This window comes from Bos indicus x Bos taurus, chromosome 5, assembly GCF_003369695.1.
Source record: "Bos indicus x Bos taurus breed Angus x Brahman F1 hybrid chromosome 5, Bos_hybrid_MaternalHap_v2.0, whole genome shotgun sequence".
In the NCBI taxonomy this organism is placed as follows: domain Eukaryota; kingdom Metazoa; phylum Chordata; class Mammalia; order Artiodactyla; family Bovidae; genus Bos; species Bos indicus x Bos taurus.
The window spans coordinates 76,050,463-76,075,983 of NC_040080.1; the positions used below are offsets into that span (position 1 = coordinate 76,050,463).

General features: G+C 40.5%; 1 protein-coding gene and 1 long non-coding RNA gene across 2 annotated transcripts in view; one reads left to right on the top strand and one right to left on the bottom strand.

The window, feature by feature from the left end:
* The window catches only part of LOC113892976, a 58,802-nt gene that overhangs the window by 21,958 nt on the left and 11,323 nt on the right, over window positions 1–25,521 (top strand). Inside the window, exon 2 of the long non-coding RNA XR_003511187.1 lies at window positions 6,329–6,554. This is a non-coding gene — a long non-coding RNA (uncharacterized LOC113892976). The remainder of the gene's footprint in view (window positions 1–6,328; window positions 6,555–25,521) is intronic.
* LOC113892974 (lysozyme C, tracheal isozyme) lies at window positions 1,148–6,617 on the bottom strand. The gene is made up of 4 exons (XM_027542519.1): window positions 6,387–6,617; window positions 5,064–5,228; window positions 3,317–3,392; window positions 1,148–2,009 (listed from the first exon to the last, which is right to left on the bottom strand). Exons 1-4 carry the CDS (start codon window positions 6,577–6,579, stop codon window positions 1,943–1,945), a joined length of 501 nt encoding a protein of 166 aa, XP_027398320.1. The 5' UTR covers window positions 6,580–6,617; the 3' UTR covers window positions 1,148–1,942.

Here is a 25,521-nt window from a genome sequence, read left to right on the forward strand (position 1 = left end):
ATGCCCTCCAGCTAGACGAAACCCCTTGTAAAAGAAAATAACAAAGATAGTTTAAAGTAATCAATAAAATGGGAGACATGACCAGGGACACAGGAGGCTGACTTCATCGTCGCACAACAGATGCTTTCTGTTGCCAAGACACTAAATAAAAGTGATGTGGCTCCGAAGAACAGGGCTCTTGATCTAAGAGGTCTTGGGTTCTCTGGTCCCATCTTTAAAACTTTAATTTTGACTCTGGTTTATTTTTCCCGAACTGTGCGTTGACCACTTTTGATCCCTACGTGCTGCACTGGCCGCAGCAGTTAGAGGGTTGTGTAGAGCCTACGGAGAGTTCTTTGTAAAATGAAACGTTCCCAGGGCAGCTCGTGCAGTGCTGGGGATGATCCAGCAGAGGGAGAAACTCGGGATGCAGGAAACCCTCAGCCTAAACTGGAGTAGTGAGAGGGCTGTGATGAAGACTACATTTGGAGACTGCCATTTGAGGAGCAGAAGCCCTTCATCCCAGTGATAAAGGGGAAAGAAGGGAGGGCGGGCCCAGGGAAAGATGTTAACTCTGTTATGCTGGCCAGGAAGGGAGGATTTTGTATGAGGTTGCTTCTGTTCTGTCAGTGTAATATCATCTGACAGATGACTTAAGACTGTAAGGCGGACTGTAAGGTCATCTGCTCAGAGCAGAGTATGGAAGGCCAGGGGTTGGTGTGTGTGCTGGGACTTTGAAAAGAGGGAAGTAAATAGTGACACTCATTGTGGAGAGTGAGGACACCAACACAGAAGGATTTCAGAGAAGTGACTATGATGACCAGGTAGACTTGAGGGCCCATTTGAGATTTGTATTGATGAATTTTTAAGTGAGGGGAAGTCCTTGGTGGTTCCATGGTTAGGACTCCGTGCTTTCACTGTTTAGAGTAAGAAGTCAAGCCCTCTTGGGGAACTAAGGTCCCTGAAGCTGTATGGCACAGCCAAAAAAGATTAAACATTTAAAACATTAAGTGAGATATCAGCAGGCTTATGGATTTCTCTAGCAATATCCACCTGTTTCAATACAGGTGAGAATGTAGGAAATACTAAGTGTCAGATCATTATTTCCCAATACATATGTATTTCTTCAGAGACATTAAATGGCTCTAAACAAAGGAAGACAAAGTACGAATTGCAAAGCTTTTAATGAAAATATTTTTCTTTTACAACATGCATAATTTCACATCTATTAAATAGCAATTAATTCAACGCTTGCAAACTCATCTCCCTCTGAATTTAATCATAATTCATGAACTTAAGCTAATAAAACTAAGGAAAATCAACAGCTCATCTAATCCTTCTTTGTATTCCTTCAGGATCAGCAGGATGCCTAAATGAGTTCTTTACAAAGGCTAAAATAGGTTGATGTATATACTGTGAGTTTATTTTTAAAGCTGTTTAAATGCAACATTTCTACTAAAACATTTAAACCAAAGGTCACACTTATGAAAACAAAATTCTTGATCGGCTGTTTTCATTTTTAGGCATTTGACATTCTGCTCTTTTTGACTGAACAGATGAAAGTTCACATGCCTACTCAGGTGGGGCTTTGCCTGCATCAATTTGCTTAGAGATATTCTTTTGTTCTATTTTGTTGAATATTGGGGAGTACTTATATCATTCAAGATTAAGTCTGGGTTATCTCTTTGATTAAGAACTAAATGTACCAGAGATACATTTGATAATGGAGATTTTAGACAAATATTCACCAGCATTAGTTCTGTTAGCAAGCTGAAAAATGTTGTAGGCCCAATATCAAACAATAAACATGTGAGGTAAACATCAGCCTCTTAGAAGAAAGACCATATGCTGCTTCGGTAAAAATATTATTTGTTTGAAAGAGTGGTAGTATAACCTTTTACTCAACAATTACTTCCTTAATATGAAAAAGAGACAAAATGAGCTGAAGACGAAAACTCCACAGTTACACTCCGCAACCCTTAACATAACTTGTGAGATCTCGGTTTCGACACTTGTTTTTCCATGCCACCCTGTAGAAAAAGGTAAAAGAAATGATAATAAGATTAAAACATATCTTCATTGTGTTATACATACTTCAAATCCTTTGTGAGAACAAAATAGTTAATCAGTCCATGAAATACAAGATAGAGACAGATCCAAGTATTGCTTATTTATTAACTGGAGACATGTATACCAAGGCTGTCACATCTCCCCAAGTCTTCACAGAATGCTGAACACAAATGTTGAGTCTTGTGTAGTCCACAACACAACTGCAAAGCGTATTCCATATTTACTTACTTTCAAAAATAATTTTAAGATATGATGAGGAATTGGTAGAGTGTGGAAAAACTTAAAAATTCTAGAAGTCCTTAGAATAAATTGACGTGAAAGTAGATTGTTTCTATGTAATACACTGTTTAGCATAAATCTTAATATTTAGATTTTCCATTTTCAATTCCCTTGGTCTTAGAGAATCTTCGCACACTTTTCTCATAACAGTAAGATAAAACCACTCCCTACCCTCTCACACACACCTTTCTTTGGCCACACCACATGGCCTGTGGTGTCTTAGTTCCGCAACCAGGTACAAGACCTCCTCCTCCTACATTGAAAGCATAGAATCTTAACCATAGGGAAGACCCCAGTTCTGTCCTTTAACGCTTACCCCATACCTTGCTCTGTGAAGGGAACTTACATAGTGTTGAAGGGCCATTATACTTGAAACACAAACAAACTCAGAAAAAGAAATCAGATTTGTGGTTACCAATTGTGGGTATTGTGGGTGGGGTGAGGGGTGAGGAATTGGATGAAAGCATTGGAAAGTACTGCTTCTGCTGCTGCTAAGTCGCTCCAGTCCTGTCCGACTCTGTGTGACCCCATAGACGGCAGCCCACCAGGCTCCCCTGTCCCTGGGATTCTCCAGGCAAGAACACTGGAGTGGGTTGCCATTTTGGAAAGTACTACAAACCTCGAATTATAAGATAAGTAAACACTCGAAATGTGATGTACAACATGATGAATAGAATTAACACTGCTGTGTCTCACAGATGAACATAGATTAGAGAGTAAATCACAAGATTTTTCATCACAAATTTTTTTCTTTGTTTCTTTAATTTTTTAATTTATTTTTAAATGAAGGATAATTGCTTAACAGTATTGCATTGTATTTCTTTAATTTTGTATCCATTGAGATCATGCATGTTCACTAAACTTACTGTGATAATCATTTCATGATGTACTAAGTCATTATGCTGTACACCTTAAATTTATGAAGTACTGTGTGTCAATTACATCTTAACAACACTGTATGGAAAACAAAAACAAAGAAATAACATACCATGCTGTAATGCCTTGCTGACTGACAATCTTCTTTGCACATGCTACAGCTTGAGTGATGTCATCTTTCAGCAAAGCTGAAAAAGAGGTGGTGAGAAATGAGGACAATGTTCACAGAAATTCATGTAAATTTTAGGCGCAGCCAGCTTTATTTTCTTAGGCTGAGGAAAGAACAAATACAATTATTTTTTTAAGAGTCCCTATATCTGTGAATACTGGGAGAAAACTCTCTCTCTCCATTCTATCCCATTTGGCATGAAATAAAACATTCTGTTTTTTGTTTGCCAATGTCATTTGGTCTCTGAAACTATTAACTAATATGACAGAAGGTTCTCTTTTCACTGGACACTTTGAAAACAAAACAAAAACAAACAAGCAGAAACCAGTCTAGCAGTTTTTTGCTCAGCAGTTCTACTAGTGAAAATTCATTCCAAAACAAGAAAAGTAATAAGTGATGTATCCAAGATGTACATATCAATACAAGAGTTGGATTAATAAATGTTAGAATATTTAGTGAAATTCTATTCATCCAGAAAAAGTAATAAGATTGATATTTGTTGAGAAAAATGATATTGTGCAATAACGAGCAAATTGTAAAGTAGTAAATATAGTACAATTTCATTTTTGTTGAAGCATATTGCTTACATGTTTGTATGTGGGTACAAATGTGGATTATATAGCTTTACATTCATGTACGTGAGTGATGTGTATTCTGAAAGAAGATGTGGAGACCACAAGTTACCGTGGTCATAAGTCTCTGGGTAGTAGAACTTTTATTCAATGACCACAGATTATTGTATAATACAAATAATTTTTAAACTAAACTAACTGTATATAAAAGATATGTCCAGACACGAATCTTCTTTATTAGGAATTTTAATATTAAAAATTAAACAATATCAAATTTGCATACTTCGCCAATATTTTATGCAATAAATATTGCGTGTGCACATGTGCATGTGTGACTCTTTGCGACCCCATGGACTGTAGCCCCCAGGCTCCTCTGTTCATGTTGATTTTCTAGGCAAGAATACTGGAGTGGGTTGCCATACTCTCCTTCAGAGGATCTTCCCAACCTGGAGATTGAACCTGTATCTCACATCTCTTGCAATGTCAGGAGGGTCCTTACTACCAGCCCCACCTCGGAAGCCCTCAATATTGCATATGTTATCTCAGTTTTAAAAGGAACTCAGTAGAGTATGTGTTTCACCCCAATTAAAAACAAATGCATATATTAACTTGTTAGAATGACAGTGTTTAAATAGGAAGTGTATGTTTGAGATATGCAAACTAAAGAATTTAGGAATGAAATGTGAAATGTTTCTAATTTACTTTAAAATCACTCAGCCAAAAACCCCTACTGTATAATATACACATAAAAAAAGTAAATATGACAAAATTTTTAAAAAGACCACACAGCCAAATTATCCCTAAACCTCTCCCAACCAGGTAAATTAGTAGGAATGGCATTGTTCTTTACAAAGCATCAACATGTCCAGTTACAATACAGTGATAGATCATTCCAACTCTTGTATGTTAGCAAACAGCAACCTTCTGTGATACCAGCTTTTTAGTTTCTTACTTAAGGAATTATGAGGTAGGTGATAAAAACAGTTTCTAGAAGTTAAGATGGAGTGTTTCTGGTCCCTCATGAACTCTTCAAGACCTTTTCATTTGTATTAAATCTCTCCTCTTATAGGTACCACCAAATGGGACCTGTGCCATCACTCAACAGTATCTTGTCTTACCACTGCAGGATACACCACAGCCGTTAACTGCTTTTGGAGTTTTGCCATCATTACACCACCATTTGCTGTTGATCTGAAATATCCCATAATCAGTGCTTTTGCTTCCAGGATTATAGTTTTTAGCTTGTGTGTTATAATTGCTTTCTCCTTTGGCCAAACACATCCCTGAAAAAAAAAATGTATTTTTAGTAATAAACAGCAATATCATATGACTTTTATTTCATAACATAATTCTATTTTACTAATGACTTATTTTAGAAGCATAAACATATATTTTACTTGTAAATAATTTAACATTTGGTGTTAGGGGCCCTTAGGAGAATTCTTTTGTTAGCAAATCATTTGCTAATACTAATGAAACAAGATAACACGTTGTAAAAAATATTGAAATAGCTGTGTCTTCCATTGCTCCCATCCCCCAGGTAAGATTGAGCCTAGAATAGAAAAATCAACAGAGTGCTTAAATGGGTTTGGTCACGAGCAGCAGATGCATATGCTAATGTAAAAATATTTGTACTAGGAAAAATAAGGATTTACTAGGAGAAAGAAAATTTCTTATGATACCTAAAGGTGAATTTGGATATCAAATTAGAATCCAGACAATAAGAATCATAGGATAGGAAAGACTATGTCATCCACCCATCCATCTATCCCTTTGCTCATGTATTAAAAAATAGTTATGGAGCAGAAATGTCTGAATTCACTCTGAAAAATACAATGGACTGAAATACAAAGGAACTTTTCCCTAGGGCACATCTTGAATTCTGTGGAAGAAAATGACAAATAATTAATGAATTAGAGTCAGAATAATAGAATGTTATTTCATGCTATTTCAGGGATCCTTATGTACATATTGATTGAGGAGAATCAGGTTCCTACAGTTCCCGTTCTAGAGTTCAGTGTAATTTTTTAAAAAAGCTTGGCTGTTAAAAACCCAGCATCATGGTAGGGGGATTAAAAATGACAAAAATACTGTCTTACTCTTGCTTGCAGAACCCAAATTGCAAGCTGGAAATGGCTGAGGGCTGAAATATATCTTGTAGTCACCCTACAAGTGCCAGCTGGCAAGTTTAGTGGCACTAGAGGAGTACAGCAAGACCTGGCATGCTTAGAATGGTATAGAATTTGACCCTCCCATGCTTCAATCCTTCCCTAGGTACATCTGATTCTGAGCTGATGTTTTTGAGCCATTGTTAATGTACAAACCCTTCAAGGAAAAAAAAAAGCCATTCACTCAAAGTCCCTTTCTTATTCTTCTTCCTCAGTTAGTATCTGTTCCACAGCTGGCTGACTATTTGGAAGGATGAAGAATAGTTAACTTACAGTTTGCCAGGCTGACTCCCTTGTAGCCAGCCAATCCAAGATTCTTCAGAGTTCTGGCAAGCTCACACCTCTTAAATGTCTTGCCCTGGACAGCAACAGAAAGGAGCAGAAGCCCCAGAATAAGGAGAGCCTTCATGTTGACGGAAGCCAAATGTCCAAGTTGACCAGGTGAGCTGGACTTGCTATTTAACATCTTTTCCCTTCCGTCTTTTCTGACCAGTTTGGGAGCTCCACCCTTGGAGACACGTGGAAAGCAGGGAATGTTTATTGCTTCACTTACGCTAAAAGTTTTGATGTCCTAAGAGTTAATTGCAAGAAATCATGAAATGATATTGCTTGAAGACATTGCTCAGAAAGAACTGGCATTAGCTCTATTGTCCAAAGAGGAACTTCCTCCTATTTGATTATGAATGTGAGCAACTAGAAAGGAAAAAAACCCTGAATGAACATATTACACAATGGAAAACATGCTCCCATCTTTGATTCATATTCATTTGCACTAAGTTTTTTATGTGCTTTCATTATGTGGTCTTCATCTTTTTCACTTAAAAGTATTTTATGTACACTTTCCACAAAGAATGTGACACACTGCCTGTTGTTCTGATAGGTGTATAGCAAAGCACCACGTTAATCACAGATTCCTATGCTGACTCTTATGGTTGTTTCTCAGTAGTTACTTTGTAAATCAATATTTTACTGTTATAAGTAAGCCTCATGTGAACATTGCTAAGTCCTTTTTGACAATGTCTTACTTCACTTTCTCATGTTAGAACATAAAGAGTCATTGAAAAGCAAGAAAACAGTATAGTAAAACCTACAAAAGAATAGCAGAATTATGCCACCCAAAATCTTCCCCTTTGGCACAACGATTGTTTTGAGCTGAAGGCAGTTGAGAAGAAGCAGAGTCAAGAAAAGTCCTCTTCCTCCCTCTATTTTCCTGAAAGTAAAACATAAATGTGTGCAGAAATCAATCATTTGAAACACTAGACACTTATCAGCCCCAAGACAGCACCTGAGGACTCTGCAAAAGAGCCTTTGCTGATTAGCTATTATCTTCCATTATTCTCTAATGTATTTACTGTCCCACAATTTGCCACTCTTGGAAGCCTAGTACTCTGTTCCTCTGTCTTGTTGCTCACTTAAAAGTATATTGTTCTTTGGTTAAGATAATCTGTAAGTCCAAATTCTGGCTTCCTCCTTGAGTTAGTCATCCCTGCATTTCTTACAAGTATACATGAGATGTATATGTTTTGTTTCCTTTTCTCTTGTTAATCTGTCTTTGGTTACAGAGCCACAGGGAAAAGCTAAAAAGGGTAAAAGGAAACACATGTTTCCTCCTGTACAGTTTCTAGTGATGAGGATGGGGCAGCGAAAGGCTGGGACACTCCACTCTCCCTGGAGACAGCAGTTGAGATATGGGATAACCGACAACAGACCAGCAGAAGATAAGAGGTTTTACCATGTCAGTCTCGCAAATCTCTGTCTATAGAGCATAGTCAAGAGAGAAGGATAAAGATTTCTGTTTGTCCCTTTCCAAATTCACAGCGGCAGGAGAAAAACATTTGTGAAAATGGATATTGAATCATGACTCTTGTGAATTTGATTTTGGTAATCAACACCTATGGTGACTGATTCTTGGCTTCCCAGATAGAGTCATGTTTTCCTTTATTATAAGGATGAAAAACTATAAGATGAGACTCTCCATTTGTTTTGTTTTATGGATTGATAGCTAAGGCAATGGCACCCCACTTCAGTACTCTTACCTGGAAAATCCCATGGATGGAGGAGCCTGGTAGGCTGCAGTCCATGGGGTTGCTGAGGGTCGGATACGACTGAGCGACTTCACTTTCACTTTTCACTTTCATGCATTGGAGAAGGAAATGGCAACCCACTCCAGTGTTCTTGCCTGGAGAATCCCAGGGACAGGGGAGCCTGGTGGGCTGCCGTCTATGGGGTCCCACAGAGTTGGACACGACTGAAGTGACTTAGCAGTAGCAGTAGCAGCTTGGCTTTATAACCAGTGAGAATGTGCCCTCCGGTTTCTGCCCTTATGGGGTACAGTTTCTGTCACACTTGCATCCGCAGCCAGCTAGAAGCCTAAGACATGAAGTGACAGGCAGCATTCTCTGTCCAAACATGCTGGCTCTCAGGGAAGTGTGTCTTAATAAAGTGTCCAAATTCATGAGGGGCCTTTTTGGTCTCTACCTTCGTTGCCTGGTTTTGAGGGGAAAATTCACACAGCATTATCACTTTTCTGGTAACCCAGGTTAGGAGGTCAGTGATTTAAGACATCTCACTTTGTGGGAGATAGAGGTTTATTTGTCACCTGAGACAAGGAAGGTCTTTGCTTTCTTAGGCTTTCTCTGCAGAGGCTCTGCATCTTGAGAAGGCTACATTTCTTAGAGAACACCACTGGTGTCCATGGGTAAACCCTAATATTGGTTTTAAGCCGTAAAAATACTCACTGGTTGGAGTCAGAACTGAAATAGATACATTGAAGATTTGGACTTGTACACCTAAAAGATTTTTTACATTTTATTTGTTTATTCACTTATTTATGTATGGCTGCTCTGGGTCTTCCTTGCTGTACGCAGGCTTTCTCTAGATGCTGCTAGCGGGGGCTATCTCTAGTTGTAGTGGGTGAACTCGTTGCAGGGGCTTCTCTTGTTATGCGCATGGGCTCCATCCAGGTTCCCAGGTTCCATAGTTGCAGAGCATGGGCTTAGTAGTTGTGGCGCATGGGCTTAGTTGCCCCACGGCATGTGGAATCTTCCCAGATCAGAGATCAAACCCATGTCCCCTGCATTGGCAGGGTTCTTAACTACTTTACCACCAGGGGTCTCTAAAAGGATTTTTTTAAATTAATTCATTTTATTGCTGGCTGTCCTGGGTCTTCATTGCTCGCGAGCTTTTCTCTAGTCGTGCAGAGAAAGCGCTACTCTCCAGTGTGTGGGCTTCTCATTGTGGGAGCTTCTCTTGTTTTGGACCACAGGCTCTAGGGACATGGGCTTCAGTAGTTGGGATTCACGGGCTCAGTATTGCAGGTCCTAGGCTCAAGAACATAGGCTCAGTCGTCGTGGTGCACAGGCTTAGTTGCTCTGGAGCATATGGGATCTTCCTGGATCAGGGATCAAACCCATGTCTTCTGCATTGGAAGGCGGATTCTTTACCACTGAATCTCTACGGGAGCCTGCTAAAAGGATTTTTAAAGAGAGCTCTATTTCCTGGTGGCTCAGACGATAAAGCATCTGCCCGTATTGCAGAAACCAGGTTCAATCCCTGGGTCTGGAAAATCCCCTGGAGAAAGAAATGGCAACCAATTCCAGTATTCTTGCCTGGAAAATTCCATGGATGGAGGAGCCTGGTGGGCTACAGTCCATGGGGTTTAAAAGAGTCGGACACAACTGAGCGACTTCACTTAACCTTAAACAAATGTCCTCTTGGTACATATAGGAAGATCAGATTAAAGAAAGAAAGAAAGAGAAATGAAGACGAAAACAAAAAAGAGAAGTATATACAGAATACCTTGGCTGTATATATACAAAACACTTCCTTAACATGTTTAGGAGGGGAAAATCAGAGAACCAAATGTCAAGAACTGCAGATGGCACTCAAGTTGGTGTGAAACTTACGGAAATACTGATAGTGAGGAAATAGTTTTGACGAAGGTCAAGAAAATGCATAGAAAGGCTTGATAGACTGTCCCCTCCTCTATAAGCTGACCCCACCAGGTCCAGACCTTCCCGTATTTGGGGCAGGTACTACAGAAAAAAAAATTACTGAACTATCTTATCCAACCATTAAATAAAGAAAAACATTATGGTAGTAATCCTGTATTTCTGGTAATAGGCAAATATGCCTCTGAGTTCCTTTTTCAAAATTCTTTCTTAGTCCCTTGGAAATACTGACCTTACCATGTCTTCGAAATGTAAGCATCCAAAAAGTAAATGTCGGCTAAAGCAAACGTGGAACTGGGGGGAAAACAAAAACAAAAACAAAAAAATGAGAGTTGTGTTTTTTTTTTAAATTGCTATTTGATAATTTTGTAAGCTCCGTTACTTCAGATTTTGTCCACAGCCTCCACAAGATTATCTATTAAAGACAAGTAAAAATTTTTACCACAAATATTGGTAAAATGCTTCAGCCATCTGAAAGGGTATACTTAACTTGTTCCATCTTGCAGGAAACACCGTTTAGATCCAGCTATTCTTTTATAATAGTTATCAGAAATAACTCTTCTACTTTTATTTTAAACTTATAAATCATAGAAGTTTATTTCTCACAGCTCTGGGGGTTGGGAAGTGCAAGATCAAGCACCAGCACATTGGATTCTTCTGCAAGTCCTCTTCCTGGTTCATCACCAGGGTTTTCTTGCTGCTCTTCACAAGGCGGAAGGGTCTCTGTGGGGTCTGTCTCATGAGCACACTAATCCCATTCATAATCTCATCACCTGAGAACCACTCAAAGGCCTCACTTCCTAATATATCATCTTTGGGGCTTTAGGATGTCAACATCTGAATTCAGGGATAACACAAACAGAATATAACTACTCTTATAAAACTATTCTTTTGTAAGTTCATCTCAGGTGTAGTGGAAATGCTTTGGAATTTTAAATCCCTTAAAAGGTGTTAGCTTCCTGCCCTAGCAGTTTGCTACCAGTTGATAATTGTTTAAATGAATATTCTTATGATGCAAAATTAGTTCTCAAGAAGTTTCAGTGTTCTGGGACTCTATCAGGTGATCTTAATCAGGAGTTCTGGGTTATTGAAAAAAGGAGGAATCTATTTACAGGTCTTCCTTGATTTATGGTGAGGTTACATTCTGATAATCGTATTGTAAGTTAGACATATAGTAAGTCAAAAAATGTATACTATACACCTAACCTACCAAACATCATAGTGCTGCCCAGCATACCTTAAACTTTTCCGGGACAGATATATTAGCCTACAGTCAAGCAAAATCATCTGATGCAAAGCCTATTTTAAAATAAAGTGTTGAATATCTCATGTAATATATTGAATACACTTCTGAAAGTGGAAGACAGAATGGTTGTCTGGGTACAGAATGGTTGTAAGTATATTGGTTGTTTACCCTTATAAACAAAAAATATCACTAGCCCGGGAAAAGATCACATTTTATATTTTCTACTGAGTGCATACCACTTTCGCACCGTTATAAAGTTGAAAAGCCATAAGCCATCATGAAGGTGGGGACCTTCTGTACTGTAACAGCAAATTCAGACAGTGCTTCCCATGTCCCAGGCATTATTCTAAAAAGCTTAGTATGTATTAACTCACTTAACTCCCCTTGAAAAACATATTGTCAACATTGGCATTTTACCGATGAAGAAACAGAAATTCACTGAAGTGCAACAGTTTGCCCACAGCCCTTCTGGGAGCGAGTAAAAGGGCCCCCTGCCTGCCCACCTGCTTTTCCTGTAAGCTCTACCCAACACTTCAGTAAAATACCTATTAAAGGCCCATCAGAGCGCCTCTAACAGGAATTGATCTGAAAGCAGGCCAGTTAGTAGAGCAGGGGTCTGTGGGAAATGGAAGGACAGACTTGATGTCAGAGTGCTGTATCATCCTTTTGTTGTTGCTGTTCACTTAGCATTCCATTTAAGGGGTCATACTAAGGTACATAGAAGAAGAGGCCTACCTGTGTTTTCGTTTATAGGTTCTCTTGCATGCAAGAAGCTGACAGGGCAGATAATCAAATCTTGTGATCATTGTGCTCATTGTTACTAGGGTAATTCCCTGGCTCCACCAGAAATATAGCTTCAGGGAGAAGTCACAGTTCCCAGGAGCCACCAAATACTTGCAAAGGCTGGAGTTTTACTTCCTCATCAAGAATGAGCCTCTCCAAAGAAATGCAGGAAACTGAGTATGCAAACTCTTGAAAGTATACACTCATCTGGAGTGAATCATTACTTGCTTAATGAGGTGCTTTGTTAAGAAACAGCTTTGTATAAGGATGGGGGGAGAAACAGGGACAGGAGGTGGTGGAGATGGTGCTGGAAAGGGATGGGCAGGATAAATAACTGTTAGGGCAAATGTATTAATTCTATCTGCAGAGTCTTTTGGTTTTTAATTTTTATTGGTTTGGGGGTTTTGGAGGGTTTTTCAGGTTTGGATGTCGTTTTGGTTTGTTTTTTGGCAGACCTTTTTCTTTAATTCTACAAGGTAAGAATGACCAAGCAGAAGACAGACCCTCTGATCTTAGTGATAGTTTCCAAAGTTACTTGTTACTCACTTGGTGGCTGTTGAACTCTGAAATCTCCTCTTTGACTTTCTGAGAAAGGTGAGAATTCGGTTTTTAAAAGTTTGCACACAGAAAACATCAGGATTCTGTAAACTTCATAAGAAGTTGGGTTTTGGCTTTGTGTCTGGCAGAGAGTTCCTTATCCAGGAGAGTTGGTTTTGATCTTTCTAAGCAACGAGGCTTACCGTGACTGCTCCTCTGTCTTCAGCAGCCACAGGTCTGCTTGTTGCCTGGTGTGTGCACCCGCCCCTCGCTTTAGCCACCCTGTGTGGACACAGGAGATTAATTAAACCCTGTGCAGTTCCTTTTCCTTCAAGTTCTGCTTGAGAGAACGTTCTGATTTTCAAGTGAGAAAATTTAAGTTCTAGTCATTCTGGAACAGCACCCTGAGGTGTCTTGCCACAAGTTAGAATCCTTGAATTATGGGCAGGGAGATGATAGCTTAAATTCAAATCTTTTTCTTGCATGTGTGATCTCTCAAGGAAAATGTTCCAAGTCCATGACTTATAGGTAAAACAGAGCATGTCATTAGATGATGGAGGCTTAATAAAAAACGGAGGCTTCCCTTTTGGCTCAGTGGTAAAGAATTAGCCTGCCAATGCAGGAGATGCAGGTTCGATCCCTGGGTCAGGAAGATTGCCTGGAGAAGGAAATGGCAGCCCACTCCAGTGTTCTTGAGTGGGAAATCCCACAGACAGAGGAGCCTGGTGGGCTACAGTTCATGGGGTCATGAAAGAGGCAGACGTGACTTAGTGACCGTAACAACAGCAACAATGAAACATGCTTGTCTGAGAATTTACACGGCAGGCTTGGAAATCCAGGAACTTGACTGGCATCCTTCAGAAAAGCCCAAGCCTCATTGCCTTTGTTCCAGATAAATTTTCTGCAGGCATTTGTGTGTTTGGGAAGGGTAAGTGCTTCAAGGAAGACAGGGAGCTAGCGTGCAGGGTGTGGGTGAGGCCAGGAATGGTGTTCCTGTCCCTTGTGTCACACCTGTGTCACCTTCGTGCCACCCTCCACCCCTGGCTTGCTTTTCAAATTTCTGTTGTTTTGCAAGCGAGGAGAGCCAAGCAGAGGCACTGTAGTTCTTGGGGGATAAGTTGTTATGAAGCTCATAGTTGGGAAAGGGTGGTGTTCAAGATCTGTTAGATCGTATTTTAAGACAAAACAGAGGTAATTACTCTATTTCTTTATGGACCACCTGCAGAACTACTGGAGGTACTGACTTTTAAAATGAAGAGTTTTCTATACCTCCCCACCAAAGTTGATATTAAGCCCTGAGAATCTGCTACTTTAATAGGCACCCCATGTTTTTTCAAATATTAACTGTAAGTCTTGGAGCTTTGCAGAGCATTTCATAGACTGAAGGGATATATCCATGTGCACAGTTCTCTGTCTTTAAAAAAATTACTTCCACACTGAGAGTAATGGCCAGCCTGCAAAGAGACTCCCTATCCTGCCTCACTTAGCCCTGGAAAGGATTCAGTTCAGTTCAGTCGTTCAGTGTTGTCCAACTCTTTGAGAACCCATGGACTGCAGCACGCCAGGCTTCCCTGTCCATCACCAACTCCCAGAGTCTACTCAAACTCATGTCCATTGAGACAGTGATGCCATCCAACCATCTCATCCTCTATCCTCCCCTTCTCCTCCTGCCTTCAATCTTTCTCAGCATCGCGGTCTTTACAAAGGAGTCCGTTCTTCCAATCAGGTGGCCAAAGTATTGGACTTTCAGCTTCAACATCAGTCCTTCCAATGAATATTCAGGACTGATTTCCTTTAGGATGGACCGGTTGGATTTCCTTTCAGTCCAAGGGACTCTCAAGAGTCTTCTCCAACACCCCAGTTCAAAAGCATTAATTCTTTGGCGCTCAGCTTTCTTCACAGTCCAACTCTCATATCCATACATGACCAAAGGAAAAACCATAGCCTTGACTAGACGGACTTTTGTTGGCAAAGTAACATCTCTGCTTTTGAATATGCTATCTAGGTTGGTCATAACTTTCTCTCCAAGGTGTAAGCGTCTTTTAATTTCAGGGCTGCAATTACCTGTACTATAAGTGCTTTTACATTTCGTAACTTATTGAATATCCTAACAACCCTTGGAGGAAGGTACTGTTCGCCCCATTTTGCATAGAGAGATATGATATCTTGCCTCAAGTTACTCAGCAAAGAAAGAATTTAATCCCATACAGAGTCTAGACTCTTAACCAACATACAGAGTTGTATCTCTTTTGAAAAGCCTTACAGTCCAGTTACACTGTAAGTTACATTGACTTTGCAAAAATAACAATTCTTTTTTGAATTGATTTACTGTAAATTGAGGCGTCATTTGGAAATTTGAAACATTTTATATATATTTATAAAAATACACATATATACATACATATATAATGTATGTATAAGCATTTAATTTACAGAAGCAGAAAACTAATACAGGCTAAAAGAAGTTTTTAAATGTTTTCCCCTAGGATCTCATTGCTATTTAACCCAGTTCTTCCAATATATGGGACCCTTTAGAATCTTCTGATTTGTCAAAAATATAGTGACTAAATCAAACAACAAAAATCCATATATGTAGTGACTGCAATCCTGGGACAAATGAATTAAAATCGGGTCTTCCTGACTAGATTTAAAACTACCTTTTACACTCAGGCAGCCCTTATTGTTTCCCAAATCTTTCTGTACTATTTCCAAGGCCTGCTATGTCCACTTCATCCAATTTCTTTCTTATTCTTGAAAACTCAGTTCAGATTTTACTACTGTTAAGAAGCCTTCCTTAATGTACACACACACCATTTGCCCTTTTGTATGAATCCTATCTGTTCTCTTAGCTCCCTGATTACCTCATGACACTGTAATGCATTTTTCCTTCTTATCTGTCTGCTACCTCTGCTGTATCTGCCGTATCCCACCCAGCATCTAACAATGTGTCTTTACTCTGCATATGTTTTTAATTGATATGGGGCGGGCGGAGTTGAGGGGAACAGGAAGATAAAATTTTCCACATACTAAAAAAGCATTGTCAACAAAGTCTATAGACAGACATACCATGAAGAAAAGTGTGTTCATACCCCACATGACTTTTTTCTTTGACACCTAAACAGCTCCTGCACATCATTAAAAAAGTCCACTAACCAATAACTAAAAAACCTCTGCAGAGCAAAGGAAACCATCAACAAAATGGAAAGGCAGCTTACTGAATAGGAGGAAATATTTGCAAATTATGTATCTGATCAGTCGAAAATATATTTTTGTTTTTATCAAAAATACATAAACACATGCAACTCGGTGACAAAAAAAAAGGCATAAAATTCAATTAAAACTTATCAGAAGAGTTAAATATTTTTCTAAAGAAGACATGCAGATGGCCAACAGATACACAAACATGCTCAATATTGCTAATCGTCAAGGAAACGTAAATCAAAAACACAATGCAATATCACTTCATATCGGTTAGAAAGTCTATTATCAAAAACACAAGAAATAACAAGGTTGGCACAGATGTGGACAAAAGGAAGCCTTTGTGCAATGTTGATTGGTACAGCCACATCTAGACTGTATATTGTAAGCCTGCTTATTTAATTTCTGTGCAGAATACATCATGCAAAATGCCAGGCTGGATGAGGCACAAGCTGGAATCAAGATTGCCGGGAGAAATATCAATAACCTCAGATATGCAGATGACACCATCCTTATGGCAGAAAGTGAAGAGGAACTAAAAAACATCCTGATGAAAGTGAAAGAGGAGAGTGAAAAAGTTGGCTTAAAGCTCAACATTCAGAAAACGAAGATCATGTCATCTGGTCCCATCACTTCATGGAAAATAGAAGGGGAAAGAGTGGAAACAGTGTCAGACTTTATTTTGGGGCGCTCCAAAATCACTGCAGATGGTGACTGCAGCCATGAAATTAAAAGACGCTTACTCCTTGGAAGGAAAGTTATGACCAACCTAGATAGCATATTGAAAAGCAGAGACATTACTTTGCCAACAAAGGTCCGTCTAGTCAAGGCTATGGTGTTTCCAGTAGTCATGTATGGATGTGAGAGTTGGACTGTGAAGAAAGCTGAGCGCCAAAGAATTGATGCTTTTGAACTGTGGTGTTGGAGAAGACTCTTGAGAGTCCCTTGGACTGCAAGGAGATCCAACCAGTCCATTCTCTAGGAGATCAGTCCTGGGTGTTCTTTGGAAGGAATGATGCTAAAACTGAAACTCCAAAATTTTGGCCACCTCATGCGAAGAGTTGACTCATTGGAAAAGACTCTAATGCTGGGAAGGACTGGGGGCAGTAGGACTAGGGGACAACAGAGAATGAGATGGCTGGTTGGCATCACCGACTCGATGGATGTGAGTTTGAGTAAACTCTGGGAGGTGGTGATGGACAGGGAAGCCTGGCGTGCTGCGATTCATGGGGTCACAGAGTCGGACACGACTGTGCAACTGAACTGAACTGAACTGATCTGCGGAATGGGAGATGGCAGAGGGAATAGGGCTGATATATGAAGCAAGATAGACCATATGTTCAATTTTTGAAGCTAAGCAAGGAGACATGGGAATATTTTCTCTACTTTTGTATATGCTATAGATTTTCCATTATAAAAGGGGCTTTTTAAAATTTAAATCTGTTTGTTTTTAATTAAAATTTTTCTTTGGAATATAGTTGCTTTCAAATGTTGTGTTAGTATCTGTTGTACTTTAAAGTGAACTAGCTCTGTGTATACATTTATCCCCTCATGGCCCTTCCTCACACCCCATCCCATCCATCTAAGACAACAGAGAGGACCAAACTGAGTTCCCCGCATTGTACAATAGGTGGCCATTAGGTATCTGGTGTACACATGGCAGTGCACATACGCCAATCCTGATCTCCCAGTTCATCTCACTGACATCCCACCGCCATGTCCATAAGTGGTTTCCCTATGTCTCTGTCTCCATTCCTGTCCTGCAAACAGATTTATCTGCCACTTTCCTAGAGTCCACATACACGTACATTTGTTTTTCTCTTTCTGACTTTACTCCGTATGTCACACTCTGGGCCCATCCACTCATCTACAAATGACTTATTTTTGTTCCTTTTTATGGCTGAGTAACATTTCATTGTATGTATGTACCACATCTTCTTTATCCATTCATCAGTCAGTGGACACTTAGGTTGCTTCCATGCCCTGGCTATTGTAGACAGTGCTGCAGTGAACACTGGGGTGCGCGTGTCTCTTAGAATTACAATTTTCTCAAAGTATGTGCCCAGGTATGGGATTGCTGGATCATATGGTAGTTCTATTTTTAGTTTTTTAAGGAACTTCCATATTGTTCTCCATAATAGCTGTATCAGTCTACATTCTCACCAACAGTGCAAAAGGGTTCCTTTTTCTCCACACCCTCTCCAGGATTTATTGTTTGTAGATTTTTTTTGATGCTGGCCATTCTGACCATGTGAGGTGATACCTTATTGTAGTTTTGATCTGCATTTTTCTAATAATTAGTGATGAGCATCTTTTCATGTGTGTTTTTGTTGCAATGGTAAATGGGGTTGTTTCCTTAACTTGATTTTCTGCTTTTTCATTGTTAGTGTACAGGAATGCAAGAAATTTCTGTGCATTCACTGTGTATCCTGCAGCTTACCAAATTCAGTGATTAGCTATGGTAGTTTTCTGGTGACACCTTTAGAATTTTCTTCGTATAATATCATGTCATCTGCCAACAGTGACAGTTTTACTACTTCTTTTCCAATTTGGATTCCTTCTACTTTTTCTTCTCTGATTGCTGTGTCTAGGACTACCAAAACTATGTTGAATAATGGCCAGAGTAGACATCCTTGTCTTGGTCCTCATCTTAGAGGATATGCTTTCAGTTTTTCACCATCGAGAATGATGTTTGCTGTGGGTTTGTTGTTTATGTCCTTTATTATGTTAAGGTAGGTTCCCTCTCTGCCTACTTTCTAGAGAGTTTTTATTATAAACGTGTGTTGAATTTTGTCAACTGCTTTTCCTGTACCTATTGAGATGATCTTATGGTTTTTATTCTTTAATTTGTTAGTATGGTGTGTCACATTGATTGATTTGTGTACAGTGAAGAGTCCTTGTATCCCAGGGATCCCACAATCCTGGTATGATTCTTTTAATGTGTTGTTGGATTCTGTTTGCTAGTTATTTTGTTGAAGATTTTTGTGTCCATGCTCATCAGTGATATTGGTCTTTTAATTGTGATTTAAATGAAAATTTCTTGGTCTTTCATATTTTGGTGATATCTTTGTCTGGTTTTGGTATCAGAGTAATGGTGGCCTCATAGAATGAGCTTGGGAGTGTTCCTTACTCTGCAATTTTTGGCAAAAGTTTGAGAAGGATGAGTGCTAATTCTTCTCTGAATGCTTGTTAGAACTTGCCCAAGAAGCCATCTGGCCCTGGACTTTTGTTACACAGCAAAAACTAACACAGCATTGTAAAGGAATTTAGTCAATTAAAAAAAAAAAAAAAAAACGCCAAGCAAAATCTTTAACAGACACTGATTTCCCTCTTGAGCCAGCTTTTACTAATCTGTCCTCCCATGGCAGGTCACATAGACTTGAGACCTGACCCTTGGAGCCTCAGAAGCTGCTGTACTGGAATCATGTGGAATGAGAAAGTAAGAAAGCTCTCAAAATGCCCAGCTTGGGGGAATATGCTAAATAATTGGAGAGATTGATTCAATCAACTGATATTTATTGGTCATGTATCATGTTATAGGCACTCTTATAGGTGTTTGGAGTATGGATGTAAACAGGAGTAAAAAGTTTCTGCCCACCTTCCTGTAAGGCCAGTGGCCAAACATGATGTGTTGGAGATGTAACACAGTAGAGAAGGTGAAGAGATGTGGAAGAAGAGGTGCCCCAGTGAGGGGTATCAACTACTGAGTGAAAAGCATCTATTCCACAGTATGGCAGTGTTGAAAGATTGATTACATATAGGCAAATTGATCAAATCTTTGCAGATGCTCAGATACTTTTAAAGATATTACAGACAGTGGGAGCTCGGTTTCTCACTGTCATCCTATGGAGTTACCAACAGAGAAAAGGAAATTTACTTAATAACTAAAATTAACCTTGTAGTGTGAGAGTGGAATAAGAGGTGTTATATGAATTCAGTTTAAATAGATAAAATTATGTAAATACATACATTCTCCATCTCTATCCATAGATGGAACCTGGGAACAGTGATTCTCTAGTGCCCAGTGCTTAGTTTTTTAAATATCATTGTCCTCTGTGAGGAATAAGGGCTTTTGGCAAAATACCTGATTCCAGGCTGAAGGAGGAAAAGAACAAGTTGACTCTTAGAACATCCTGTGAGAGAAAACAAACAGGTGCCCAGAAAATGATGGGGACAAGTCAAAATGACAGAGTTAGCTGGCAGAGACTCTCATGGTCAAATCAGGGACAATAGGACCATCAAAATAAATGATAGCAATGAATTATGATTCATTGTAATTGGAGTAAAGTAGGAAACCAGGGGTCCATACTGATATAACGTGTGTACGCCTGCTCTTTGCAACCCCAGGGACTGCAACCCACCAGGCTCCTCTATCCTTGGAATTATCCAGGCAAGAAAACTGGAGCGTATAGCCAGTTCCTTCTCCAGGGGATCTTCCTGACCCAGGGATCAAACCCATGTCTCTGGCGTCCCCTGCATTGGCAGGCAAATTCTTTATCCCTGAGTCACTGGGGAAGCCCATGCTGATATAATAAGTGAATATAAAAATTGAAACTTTGTTGTAGAACAAATTTCCTCAAAGTACCTCCCCCTCTCCCAAATACTTCACCGTGGAGGTGATTTGCAGACATCACCTTAATCAAATGGTCAACGGGAACGTCATCAGTAGTAGAACATTTCAGAACTGCATGTCAGTTGAAAGGACGCATTGGGAAGAACACAGGATCACATCTGTGGTATCCCTGCCAAAGGTGCATAACCTAACCTACTCCAGAGAGTATCAGAAAAACCTTAGGCCATTTTACACAATGACTGGTTGAAGTCTTTGAAAGGTTGTTGTTGAATCACGTGAAGACACCGGGATTCTTGGCCCCCGGAGGAGAAGAATTCAATCTGGGGCCAGAGACGAGGCTTGATCGCACAGAGCTTTTGTGTAATAAAGTTTTATTAAAGTATAAAGAAGATAGAAAAAGCTTCTGACATAGGCATCAGAAGGGGGTAGAAAGAGTACCCGCTTGCTAGTGTTAACAATGAAGTTATATACTCTCCAATGAATCCAAAGAATGTCTGGAGGTTGCAAAGACCTCACCAGACCTACTCCCATAATTTACATTTTAAGATAACAGAAGATTTAATCCAGAGACTGTCCTTAGGCAAGATACATTATTGCTATATAATCCTAAGGAATGTGGAGAAAGAAAAAAGTTTGTCCTTTCTTCTGCCTTGAGAATTCCAGACCCCTCTCTCCTTGGGGACACCTAGACTCCTTGTCAACCGGCCTAGGAAATGTCTCTCTCATTGCCCCCTTTTCTTTTAGGAGAATTATGTTGCCTAGGGAAAAGGGGCCTCGTTCTTGTTCCATAACTGCTTCCGAGCTGGCAAGGGGCGTTGTCCCTAAATTGGTGAGGCAACATATTCTCCTAATCCTCATATTGAGGATATCTGATCCAGGGGCTCCAAATAGTAGCTGCAGGAAGTTACAGCAGTAGCAGGAGTTTGAGCAACCATTTGTAACTTAAAAGTTTTCAAGCGGCTAGAAACAAATCCAGTTATACAATTACAGATGCAGGCAACATAGTCATTAAAACAATTTAAAATGGAAATTAAAAGTCACATTATGTCCATAGTTAAAGTGCAACGTGTTGCACCAGTCCATTTTAGGGCTGGTAGATGTCATCAGATGAAGAAGAGGCATCGCATGTGATTGTTGTCGAAGGTATTCACAGACTTGGAGAAAGTCTTTTCCTTGAAGTGGAGATGTCTACCTCGGGAAGCCTTCCATTGATGAAGAGGGCAGTGCTCCACAGACCCAGCAGTTAGACCGATTGTGGAATGCAGCCTTAGGGGTGAGCCCAGGACAGGAAGGCATTGTCTTGAGGATCAAACGGCAGACTCAGGATTTTTGGAGTCAGCAGAAGTTGACTCACATAGATTATCAGGCCCATCCTCTGCCCTTTGCTTAACTCTGGAGCTCAGGTCAGAGCCACAAGCTCCGCTAACTGAGCACTGGTTCCCTGGGGAAGAGATTTTGCTTCCAAAACCTGTACAGCAGTCACCACGGAGTAACCTGCTTTACGCTTTCCATCCCTAACAAAAGAACTGTCATCTGTAAATATTTCCATATCAGGATTGTCTAATGGGGTATCCTTTAGATCCTCCCAAGCTGCATAAAGTTAGGAATTGAGAACAATCGTGATCAGGTGTTTCCTTTTCCTTCTCAGGAAGGAAAGTGGCAGGATTTAAATTTCCACAAACTTTAAGCTTAGTTACTGGTCCTTCTAACAACAATGACTGATATTTAAGAAGCCTACTGTCTGTCGTCCAAATATTAACCTTAGAATTTAAGATTCCACTCACATCATGAGAAGTCAGTAAGGTCAGATTTCGTCCATTAATTATTTTTAAAGCTTCAGGTGCTAATAAAGCCGCTGCCCCAATTACTCTTAGGCAGTGGGGCCACCCACGAGAAACTACATCTAATTCTCTGCTTAGATAAGCAATAGGTTGCGGGTGAGGCCCTCAGGGTTGTGTCAAAACTCCCAATGCCACACCTTTTCTTTCAGTGACAAACAAATTAAATTCTGACCCTGTGGGCAAGCTCAGAGCTGGAGCTTGCAGGACAGCAGTCTGAAGAACCTTAAAAGCCTTTTGAGTTTCTGGAGACCAAACCAGTTTGTCGGTTTGGGCCTGCTGAGTTTCAGCTATAAGTTTATATAAAGGCCGGGCAAGTTCCCGGTAACCCGGAATCCAAATGCGACAGTAACCTGTGATTCCCCAAAATCCTCTCAATTGTCTTAAAGTCATAGGTAGGGGATGATTTAGTATAGGTTTAATTCTCTCAGGGCCTATGGCCCTAGTCCCTTCTGATATGATTAGGCCCAGATATCTAACTGATTGTTGACAAAGCTGAGCCTTTTCTCTTGATGCCTTGTAACCACAGCCTGCCAGAAAGTTTAAGAAATCTTCTGAGGCTCGCGAACAAGCTTCCTCTGTCTCAGCACAGAGCAAAATATCATCTACATATCGTAACACCACCGCTTCAGAGCTATTAAAGTTTTGTAGATCCCATGACAAACTTTGTCCAAATAAGTGAGGACTGTCACAAAATCCCTGGGGCAAAACTGTCCAGGTTAACTGAGAAGCTGATGTTTAGGGTCTTCAAAGGCAAATTGAAATTGACTTTCTTCCGCCAAAGGCACTGAATAGAAGGCATCCTTTAAATCAATTACTGAGAAATATTTGGCCCGTTCAGGAATTTCAGACAATAGAGTATAAGGATTAGGCACCACGGGGTGTAAAGGAACTACAGCCTCATTTATTATTCATAAATCTTGAACTAGTCTCCATTTACCATTCGATTTCTTTATACCCAAAATAGGAGTGTTGCAAGGACTCTTACAGGGAATTAATAGTCCCTGCTCCTTTAAATTTTCAATGATGGGTTTTAACCCTTCCTTAACATCAGGTTTCAGTGGATACTGCTTCTTATGTGGAAATACATGTGGGTCTTTGAGCTTAACAACTACAGGAATAGCATTTTGTGCTCGACCCACAGATTTTCCATCAGCCCATACTCTAGGATTTACATCTTGTTCAACTAAAGGGAGAGAAAGGAAGGGCTCCATATTCATGAAAACAGAGGCATGGACCTTGCTCAGTATATCCCTTCCCAAAAGGGGTGAGGGAGATTCTGGCATGATCAGAAACTCGTGTGAAAACAGCACAGAATCCCAGTTGCAAGATAAAGAATAACTGAAATAATACCTTTTGGCTCGTCAAGACAGTCCCATTATGGGAGCGGATCGGGAAGAAAGTGGGCCAGGGGCTTCAGTAAGCACAGAATAAGTTGCCCCAGTATCTAAAAGGAAAGCGACGAATTGGCCCCCCACAATTATTAATACCCGGGGTTCCTCAGGTGTTATTAGGACGGGAGCTTGTGTGGGGACCCCCGGGCACCTTCAGTCCTGATTGTCTTGAGAGTCCGACCCCGGAGACCTACGCCTCTGGGGGCAGTCTCTCTTCCAGTGTGGTCCTTTGCAGACCGGACATGGAGCCGGGGGCGGCTTAGATGCCTGAGGGCAATCCCGCTTGAGGTGCCCCTCCTTTCCACAGTAATAGCAAGCCCATCCCTTTTCACCTGGGCCCCTCTGGGCATTTTTCTCAGGCTGTTTAAGAACGTTTTTCATAGCCATGGCGAAGCCGCCTTTGTCTTTTTTTTTTTTTGCCTTTCTTTCTTTTCCTCATATTCCCTACCATAATAGACTGTCTGAGCCAGTTATAACAGAGTATCTAAAGGCTAATTTGGTCCATACCCCCGTTTTAATAGCTTACGGCGGATATCTGGAGCCGACTGAGTGAGAAATCTATCCTTTAAGATCACTTTTCCCTCTTCACTTTCAGACCTATCTCAGTGAATCTGCGAAGGCCTTCTCTCAGTCTATCTAGGATTTTACAAGGAGCTTCCTTCTCCTCCTGTTCTATGTCTGCCAATTTGCCATAGTTTAAAGGCTTAGAACGCGCCTGCCTAAGTCCTTCAAGAATACATCTAACAAAATGACTGATCCCATCTTCCTTTAGCTGTGTTGTAGTCCCAGTCTGGTTCTATAGTTGGGACTCCCTGATACCCAGTGGGGAGGGCCGCTATCTCGTTCTCCCTCGTCCCTACTGATTCATTACCAAGCCATTCATCTCCATAAGCAACCGCTTTTCCCAAAACTCGAGTCTTTGACTCAGGAGTCACCGTTTGTCCCAAGATATACATCACATCCTTCCAAGTGAGGTCATAAAACAGAGTAACACCTTTAAAAGCTCTAATATATTTTTCTGGGTCCTCTAAATAGTCTCCCAGATCTTCCCTGATTCTTTGTATTTCTTGATGAGAAAAAGGCTTATGAACTCTCACAGACTCATTATTTCTCCCGGTGGGTGTTTCATAAAGAGGCAACAGCTTGTGTGGCTGTTCCTCAGTCTCTCTGGCTGCTCTGCACATATGATCCCAGGGATAGATTGGAGAAACCTGTTTTTCCTCTTCTCTTTGTCTCCTGTCCTCCATCTCATCTCTTACTTCGATGGTCTGAGTTTCTACTGAAACCAGAGTAGTCTGAGGTCGTACTGAGACAGGAGTTGTTTGGACCTCCATGTGGGCAGTTTGAATCTCAGTTTGGATTTCCAGGTACGGGGGCAAAGTAAGAGGACAGGAGGGAGCTGAAGTTTTCACACCCAAATCTATACCCTTAGGACATAAGCCTGGCATCTTTCACACAGAGAAAAAGGGCAACACATATGCTACTTCTACCCATTTCCCTTGTTCCTTACAGAATCGGTCTAATTGTAGAACAGTATTATACTTAAGAGACCCTCCAACTGGCCACCGTTCCGTCCTCCAATGGATACCGTGGCCATGCAGTATCACATAGGAAGACCAGGTGTGTCGTCTTTAAGCCCTGGGGATCAAATCTATCCCAGTTTTTCAGGATACAGTTCAAACGAGTGAGGCTGGAATTGTTAGCTCCCATCTGTAAGAGAGAAAAAAGCGACCAAGGCCATTTTTCTACCGGAGGCATCCCTCCCTGCTCTAGATGGGGGTGTAGACAGACATTACACCAAAAGCTTTTCCTTCCTGGTCGGACTTAGTCTGTCCCTTACTGACGCAGGCGCAGTCCGCGTCCCTCCCAGTTCTACCACCGAAATGGGG

Bases quoted from the DNA above. Each gene is read 5' to 3' on its own strand.
- LOC113892974 (XM_027542519.1), bottom strand. From the start codon at position 6,579: ATGTTAAATAGCAAGTCCAGCTCACCTGGTCAACTTGGACATTTGGCT. The intron at 5,229-6,386 runs GTAAGTTAACTA...TTTTTTTTTCAG, and splicing joins GGGAGTCAGCCTGGCAAACT to GGATGTGTTTGGCCAAAGGA. The intron at 2,010-3,316 runs GTATGTTATTTC...CTTTTTCTACAG, and splicing joins CAGCAAGGCATTACAGCATG to GGTGGCATGGAAAAACAAGT.